Source organism: Ipomoea nil, unplaced genomic scaffold, assembly GCF_001879475.1.
Source record: "Ipomoea nil cultivar Tokyo-kokei standard unplaced genomic scaffold, Asagao_1.1 scaffold2845, whole genome shotgun sequence".
In the NCBI taxonomy this organism is placed as follows: Eukaryota; Viridiplantae; Streptophyta; class Magnoliopsida; order Solanales; family Convolvulaceae; genus Ipomoea; species Ipomoea nil.
Genome location: NW_017619273.1, coordinates 4414640 through 4424015, shown reverse-complemented (window position 1 = coordinate 4424015; position 9376 = coordinate 4414640). Strand labels below are relative to the sequence as shown.

The 9376-nt window shown below is 32.7% G+C and overlaps 1 protein-coding gene across 1 annotated transcript; it reads left to right on the top strand.

The window, feature by feature from the left end:
* The first annotated feature begins 2523 nt into the window (after window positions 1–2523).
* LOC109160058 (uncharacterized protein DDB_G0290685-like) lies at window positions 2524–8930 on the top strand. Its single transcript, XM_019308186.1, has 2 exons — window positions 2524–2697; window positions 8331–8930. Exons 1-2 carry the CDS (start codon window positions 2559–2561, stop codon window positions 8708–8710), a joined length of 519 nt encoding a protein of 172 aa, XP_019163731.1. The 5' UTR covers window positions 2524–2558; the 3' UTR covers window positions 8711–8930.
* Window positions 8931–9376: the final 446 nt, after the last annotated feature.

The following is a 9376-nucleotide window of genomic DNA, read 5'->3' as shown; positions in this document are numbered from 1 at the left end:
ATCAGTGGGGTCCACTTCCGATTTGGGTCGGGTCAAAGTGGATTCGGGTCAAATTCCAACTAGAAATGAGATCGAAAAGGCTTGATTCAAGCCCGAGCTCGTGTGCGCGGGCACGAATGTAAACTCATCTGTTAGTGCCCGCATGTCGTCCGGAAACTTCTACTCTCTTCTTTAGCCAAAACGTGTTCATACTTTGCTTTGTTTGCCGGGTTCTTTGTTTGGATGCTTAAACAAAGAATCGTAGCACATTTTATCCTGGGAAACCTAGGCTACAACGCTCCTAGCACTTGTGGGAGGTAGCAAATAAGGTTTTAAGGAAAAGAACTTTGTGTTCAAACTCGTGCTAACCTCTACCCAGTTATTTCACCTTTTCCTTCCCAGTTTTTTCTGTTTTTCCATATAATATTAATCTTTCCGTAGGATTATTATTTTGGGATTTTCCCACCTTTTTACCCAACATATATATATATATATATATATAATGGGTTCCTGTGCGGTTGAACTTCTCAGGTGCGGTTGCTAAGGTGCATGATTTTCCTTCTTAAGGTGCGTTGTTTTTCCTTCTTAAGGTGTGTGATTTAAGTTGTATGCTTAAGGTACGTCAGTTGTGTGAAACTTAAAGTGCGCCATTTTAAAATCTTAAGTGCGTGATTTGTGTTCTTAAGATGCTTTATTTGTGTGCTTAAGGTGCGTGGTTTGTGTCTTAAGGTGTTTGTTTGTGTGCTTAAGGTGCGTGATTTGTGCACTTAAGGTATACCATTTTAATGTTTAAGGTGCGTCAACCGCACGAAAAACTGTATACGCACCTGAACCTTTCCATATATATACATTTTCTTGGTATCTCCACGCAAATTTCATGTCGTTGAATTCCGGCCAATATCAATCATTATTGCATGGACCATGGTCCACACAATTGTGTGGATCATTAATAAAAAGTATATTTTTAATATACTAAGGGTACATTATTTATGTACGTAAGGTACATTTTTTGTAAATACATTTTTAATATACTAATGGTATACTATTTTATATAATGTATTTTTAATACAAAAATAATATACTTTTAATATATTAAAAATGTATCTGATATTCATGGTCCACACAATAATTTTTCGGCCAATATCATACTAGTTACCCTAATGATTCAAATTGAATGAAAGTATTCAAGACATTTTGAATTAACTAACAAGCTTAAGTATCCGGATAGTGTAATATTTGTAGGCCGGCCTAATCCAAATTTAATAAGATCTGGCATATGAGTTATTATAATATGATAAATCAACAATGAGACTCAAGTGACAGAACTCATAATTCATGTAAATCTCAATAAGATAAGAGGTCTAGATTATGGTCCTAGTTGGTAAATGACTAGTATTAGTTGATTTGGTTAATTAGTGAGTATAACTAGTTAATAACATTAGTTGATTGTATAAAAATGTTTGGTAAATTAGTTGTTAGCTGATAGTTGTTTGATATAATTTCTTTTTCTCAAAAAGTTAATAGAAAAAAGTTGCTTTGAGTAGCTTTTTGAATTTTAGCATTTTAGAGTTACAAAAAGCTAATTAATCAAACGCTTATATTAATTTTTTTAACCAAATCAAATAAATAATAGTAATCAAATAAATCAAAATTGACTGATAAGCTAATATTTTACCAAAGAGGGCCTATCTCAAATTAATCTAATTAAACAAGTGCTATAGATTACTTATTGGGATGGTCATGGTGTGACAAAGCATTCAATTGATCATATTCAATATAATTCAAGATTTTTATATATATTCTAGATTTAGAGGGTCGTTATATTGTGCACCGCGGTGCATAATCGATTATGCACCGCGCGTCAGATTATACTGTATGTCTAAACCGATACTGGCTCACGTATTATCTTTATATTATCAAAATGAAACTACAGTTATATCAAAATGATACTGTAGTTGTGGTGAAATGAAACTACAGTATATATAAAATGAAACTGAATAACATTTCATATATTTGAGTGTATATTGTACAATGAAGCTGTAATTATATTCAAATGATCATGTAGTTGTGTTTTAATGAAATTATAGTGTATATAAAATAAAATTAAATAACATTTTCATATATTTGAGTGTATAAATATTGAATGAAACTGTAGTTATATTGAAATGAAACTGTAGTTGTGTTGAACTGAAACTGCAATGTATACAAAATGAAACTGAAGAATAGAGTTATTTTTTGCGAAAATTCTGTTTCTTTTCATTAAATAAAACGTCATCGTTTTGACAGTGTCAGTTTGGACACACTGTAATGTCTGACACCGCGGTGCACGATATAATTTGCCAGATTTAGATTGATGAGCCTATACTAGCCCGGAAAATCATGTAGTGTTAGGTTCATTCCATCACATCCCAAGCATGCATGAGCGTTAGAAGTGCTTAAATCCTGCATCACACAATCGAAAACCCTGCCCATTCAAAATGAATGAATTGATCTTGGAACCTCTCTATATAAAGCTCTACATCTCTGGCTTGGTTTTGTCATCTTCAATTCAACTAGCTAGCTGAGTACTACTGAACATTATGGCATCTTCAAAAAGTGTTTGCATGGCGGCTTTCATGCTTCTACTAATTTCATCATCCCTTATTAGCTCAGCCCTAAGTCGACCCCCTCCCACATTAAATGCCCATCATTTCAATCTCCATCCTTCAAGTAGTTTGGGTGAAGGAGTTGTTGATACTAAAAGTGATGAGCCTTTACATTCCCCCCTAAAGGGTGGGGAAGGAAACATGAAAGGAAGAAATGAAGGGAGCAGTGATGAAGATATGGTTGGTAACAATGATGAATATGACAGTGATGAAGATATGGTTGGTAACAGTGATGAAGATATTGTTTATGACAATGACAAGGACGACGACATAAAAAACGGTGATGAAGATATGGTTGGTAACAACAACGAAGATATTGTTTATGACAATGACAAGGACGACGACATAAAAAGCAAATGAGTGCAACCATGGCACCTCCCTTCATCCAACCAGCATGGGTTTGCTGCTAAATGTCTCCATTTGGCTATCTCAATTTAAGTGTTTTTACCTATTTTCTTACCAAAATAATATCCATGACTAGTAGATTGGATACAAGCTAGGATTAGTGGATGGTAATATGTATTTCTCCGCACTCAAATCCTTAATAATATAATAAGTTAAAATAATAGTGATGTTTTACTTTCTTTTTCTGTTTTTTTTTTTTTTTAAATACTTAAATTGGTAGAGATGTGATATTTTTCCAATTAAATCGGTAAGATGCATGTTATACACTAGTCTTTCTTTAAATTTATGATATACAAATCAAATTCAACGACCCTATTAGAGTAAATTTATTAAAGGGAAAATGAGACTTTTTTCCCCTGAGTTATATACTTATAGTCATTTTCCCCTCTCAATTATTTAGGTAAGCACATTAGCCCTCTCAATTATTCTAAAAGTGGTGGTTTTCTCCCCTGATATATTAAATTGACATTTCTACTCTTAAAGTAAACATTTTATTTATTTTACTTCTCCAACAAATTATCGCGTAACGTTGGGATGACCACGGTTCAGATCAAACTGAATCGGACACTATAGCAATTGAATTAAAAGTTTTCGGTTAGGATTCAGATCTAGAACCTAATATTTGGATTTCAATTTATTAAAATTATGAATAAAAAAAATTGAATCTTGAACCGTGAATCGGCGGTTCTGGATCCGGTTCGCGATTTTGAACCGTCTTTATTTTAAAATTTTATTTTTTATTTTAAAATAGTCTAAATTTAACAATAAATGTATTTTATTTTTCAATTCGGAACATGAATCGTCCGTTCCGGTTCGCGATTTTAATAAACTCTAAATATCAAATTTCGATTCTAAATTGTAATTGGAATATTTCGGTTTGGTTGCTATAGTGTTTGTTTGGTTTGAACCAAATTGTTGTCATAATTTGTTGGAGAAGGAAAATAAATGAACTATTTATTTTAAATATTTATTTTAAGGATAAATATGTCCATTTAACATTTCAAGGAAAAAACAGCCACTTGAATAATTCAGGGGGAGAAAGTGCTATAAGTATATAACTTAGGGGGAAGAAGTGCCATTTTCCCTTTATTAAATAATTGAGTTATTCAATTTATTATTCTGGTTGATTAAGAGATCGAAGTGTTATAATAATCTACTCTAACGAGACATTATGAAATTGCTCCCAAATCATTGTACTAGTAAAAGAAGTGGAGCATTCACCAAGTTGTAAATTGTAACTTGTAATTGTTATTATATGATAAGAGTAGTAGAAATAAGATTAGTAATTTGTAATTGTAATAAATTGATAAGGGGAATAGAAATAAGATTTGTAATTTGTAATTGTAATAATATGACAAGAGGAGTTGAAATAAGATTTGTAATTATTAATTGTCATAATAATGTGACAAAAGGAGTAGAAATAAGATTAGTAACCTGTAATTGTAATAATATGATAAGAGAATTGAAGTTGAAATAAGATTGGTAATATGTAATTGTAATAATATGACGAGCTGAAATAAGATTTGTAACTTAGAATTCTTTAATATGACCAGATGAGTCAAAATAAGATTTGTAATTTGTAATTGTAATAATATGACCAGCGTAGTCAAAATATTATTAAAATATTTTAATTCAAATTTATTTATTTATTTATTAAAGGAATAAGGGTCAAATAGGCCACTTAACTGAACACCAAAGTGCAATTAGACCATCAAACTAAAAAAATGCAATTAGGTCCCTCAACAACACAAATTCATGCAATTAGGTCCAAAATGACATGTTTACCTTAAACTTTGCTGACGTGGCAGTTATAGATTTAAAAAATAATTTTTAAAATAATTTTAAATAAAATAATTAATTTTAAAAAAAATCATCTCCGGCCGGCGAACTTCGTCTCCCTGGCCAGGAGACGAAGTTCCATGGCCGGAGACGTCTCCGGCCTCTGACCATGGAGACGAAGGCCGGAGGCCAGAGACGTCTTCGGCCATGGAGAAGAAGTTGGCCGGAGACGAATAGTCCCCGACCGTGTTTTTTTTTTTTTTTTAATAAATTATTCTATTTAAAATTATTTTAAAATTCGAAACCTCCACAGCAGGTAAATATGTCATTTTATAAGACCTAATTGCATGAATTTGTGTTGTTCAATGACCCAATTACATTTTTTTGAGTTTGATGGCTTAATTACACTTTCGTGTGTAGTTGAGTGGCCTATTTGACCCTTATTCTTTTATTAAAATATTAAAAAAAAAAAAAAAAAAAAAAAGCGAAGAAGAAGTAGCCACCGGCGAGGACAGCCATTGGTTATTGTCTCCCTTCTTCACGACGACGCCCATGGTCACCATCCTCGTTCTTGTGGTTTATCTTGTGAACCAAAGCTATCATGTAAACCTGTGTACCATTATGCACCGTTGATCTTTCTCGATCTTGTGGTTTATAATGATTTTGACCTGCTAAATATATATCATTGCACGAATGCACCACATCACTGCACCACTACACAACTGCACAACTACATCGGATGCACAACTGCACCACTCCTCAGATCTTGGCTTCCAATCTCACATCTCAACAATGCGTGGGGGTTCATAGGTTCACATGATAGCAATGGTTCACACTTGAAACGAAACCTATATATATGTTTAGGATCATGTGCGCACGCCACTTTCGGTGCAAAAAATGCGGTGAACCATGATTAATGACTCACTTAAAATAAATTCTATACGAAATGTGCACTTGAAAGCTCAAAATCATGCACTTGTACGTAGGTATAAAAATATGCACTTGAAGGTAAAAAATTTGCACTCGAAGGCAAATAGATGTGCAATTGATGCAATTTATGGTACCAAAAAGGGAGGTTATTCAACTTAAGTGTTATTAAACCAATTACCCGTATAAATCATTTGTAAATCTCAAAATTTTCATTAGAAATTTAGTTATATGTTATTGAAAAGAATGCACAAGATATAACAAATACTGCCAAGAATTGTGCACTACCTTGAAGACAAATAGTAAGACACACATACACTTGTAGGTATTAAATTGAGCACTTGAAGGCATACAAAGGATCACTAGAAGGTAAGGGAGGAAAAAAAAAAAGGACACTAAAAGGAAAATTTGAAAGAAATTAATTGTGCACTTTTAGAAATTAAAACATGCACTTGAAGGCTAAAAACATGCACTAGAATGAAAAAAAGGATTCAATGGAATACTAAGTATTATTTTATTTTTTTAACACAATAGTAAGACACACATGCACTTGTAGACATGAAATTGAGCACTTGAAAGCATATGGACGATCACTAGAAGGCAAGAAAAAAAAAAAGATACTAATTAAAAAAGAAAATTATTAGAAGAAAATTAATTGTGCACTCTTAGAAAGGAAAACATGCACTTGAATGCTACAAAAAGTGTACTTAAAGGCAAAAGTTTTGCAGTCAAATGCACAAAGATGTGCACTCAAAGGATAAACTAAGTACTGAAATAAAACAGATGCAATCGAAGAAGAGAAATGTGCACTTGAAGAAGGAAAAATGTGCACTCAGCTCGAAGAAGAAAAATGTGCAATCTGATACAAAATACAATCTGACTTACTTACTCAAAATTACAAATATACCACCACACGTTTTTTTTTTTAATTAATATTCAATCTAGGCTGTTGATTTAGACTGCATCTACGGTTAGTAATTGTGCGCATTTTTTACTTTAAGCTTTTTTATTTGAATATATATATATATATATATATATATATATATATATATACACACACACACTTTATTCAGTTGGTAGGTCCACGCAAATTTCATGTCGCTGAATTCCGTCCAATATCATACTAGTTACCTAATCATTCAAATTGAATGAAAGTATTCAAGCCATTTTGAATTAACTAACAAGCTAAGCATCCTGATATATAGTGTAATAGAGTTACACTCCCGTGCGAATGACTTGCCCAGGAGAGAAGTGAGAATGCATCTCATCTGTCCATGTGTCCAGATCTAATGGATGAGAAACACTGATTTTTTTAAAAAACGCGGTGGCATTTTCGTAAATAATTGAACATCGAAGTGCAAGTAAAATATATTACAAGTGCATGTAAAATGTATTATAGGTGCAAGTAAAAATTTACACTGAGCATCAATACTTAGTTGCACCTATAGTTCTATGTAGTTGCACATATAGTTCTAAGTAGTTGCACACGTAGTTATAAGTAGTTGCACCCAGTTGTATGAATGTTTGCGAGTGATTTTCAGGGATATTACTACCCGCTGAACTCAGATCAATGAATGTTAACAAGGCAAAATTACATGCACTTATAGGTGAAAGTATGTGCATCTATAGTTATAAGTAGTTGCACCTATAGTTATAAATAGTTGCACATAGAGTTATAAGCACATACAACTGCATGAATGTTTGCGGAAAGTGAATGCTAACAAGACAAAATTACATGCACTTATAGGTGAAAGTAGGTGCACTTGTAAGTGATTTTACTTGCACTTTGATGTTCAATTATTTACGAAAATGCCACCGCGTTTTTTTTTTAAGTTATTAGATCTGAACACGTGTCGCGTGCTGATTCGTTCGCATTTCCCTCCTGAACACTTATTTGCACCTGAGTGCATCCCTAGTGTAATATATATTTGTAGGCCGGCCTAATCCAAATTTAATAAGATCTTGCATATGAGTTATTATAATATGATATATCAACAATGAGACTCAAGTGACAGAAATCTAATTAATTCATGAAAATCTCAGTAAGATCAGAGAGATTATCTCAAATTAATATAAACACCAGCTGTATATCAGATTAGAGATTACATATTGGGATGGTCATGGTGTGACAAAGCATCCAATTGATCATATTCAATTCAAGATCGCGTATTTGTGCTCATCTATATGTCCTTTATTATCTTTGTTATTTTTATATATATTCTAGATTTAGATTGATGAGTCTATCCTAACCCGAAAAATCATATAGTGTTAGGTTTCATCACATCCCATGCAAGCATGCATGAGTGTTAGAAGTGCTTAATTCCTGCATTACACAATCCAAAACCCTGCCCATTCAAAATGAATGAATTAATTAACCTTGGAAGTTAATTAATTTGGAACCTCTCTATATAAAGCTCTACATCTCTGGCTTGGATTTATCATCTTCAATTCAACTAGCTAGCTGAGTACTACTGAACATTATGGCATCTTCAAAAAGTGTTTCCATGGCGGCTTTCATGCTTCTACTAATTTCATCATCCCTTATTAGCTCAGCCCTAAGTCGACCCCTTCCCTCTCCCACATTAAGTAGTTTGGGTGAAGGAGTTGTTGATACTAAAAGTGATGAGCCTTTACATTCCCCCCTAAAGGGTGGGGAAGGAAACATGAAAGTAAAAAATGAAGATATGGTTGGTAATAGTGATGAAGATGGCGGCGGTGATGAAGATTTGGTTGGTAACAGTCATGAAGATGGCGGTGGTGATGATGAAGATTTGGTTGGTAACAGTCATAAAGATGGCGGCGGTGATGAAGATTTGGTTGGTAACAGTCATGAAGATGGCGGTGGTGATGATGAAGATTTGGTTGGTCACAGTGATGAAGATGGCATTGGTAATAGTGATGAAGATTTGGTTCGTAGAAGTGATGAAGATATTATTTATGACAATGACAAGGACGACGACATAAAAAGCAGATGAGTGTAACCATGACACCTACCTTCATCCCATCAACATGGGTTGGCTGCTAAATGTCTCCATTTTGGCTACCTCAATTTAAGGAGTTTTACCAATTTTCTTACCAAAATAATATCCATGACTAGTAGATTGGATACAAGGATTAATGGTAATATGTATTTGTCCGCACTCAAATCCTTAATAATATAATAAGTTAGAATAAAAGTGTTTTTTACTTTCCTTTTCTGTTTTTTTTTTTTTAAATCCTTAAATTGGTAAAGAGGTGATCTTTTTTTTTTTTTTTTTCCAATTAAATCGGTAAGACGCATGTTCTACACTAGTCTTTCTTTAAATGTATAATATACAAATCAAACTCAACGACCCAATTAGAGTCTAAATCTTAATTATAATAAAGTAATATGGTCTTGTGAAAATTAAATGTTGATATTGATGATTAAATGTTGGTATTAATTACATGTTGGTATTATAGTTAAGATTTAGCAAGTTCCATATGGTCTTGTGAAAATTAAATGTTGATATTAATGGTTAAATGTTGGTATTAATTATATGTTGGTAATTTGGTATTATAGTTAAGATTTAGCAAGTTTAGTAAACACTTTTTATATGAGTGAAAAAAAATATGATATATAACAGGAAACAAGTGAAGAAAATGTTTAGTGCAATACAACA

Bases quoted from the DNA above. Each gene is read 5' to 3' on its own strand.
- LOC109160058 (XM_019308186.1), top strand. From the start codon at position 2,559: ATGGCATCTTCAAAAAGTGTTTGCATGGCGGCTTTCATGCTTCTACTA. The intron at 2,698-8,330 runs GTGAAGGAGTTG...TAAGTAGTTTGG, and splicing joins CCATCCTTCAAGTAGTTTGG to GTGAAGGAGTTGTTGATACT.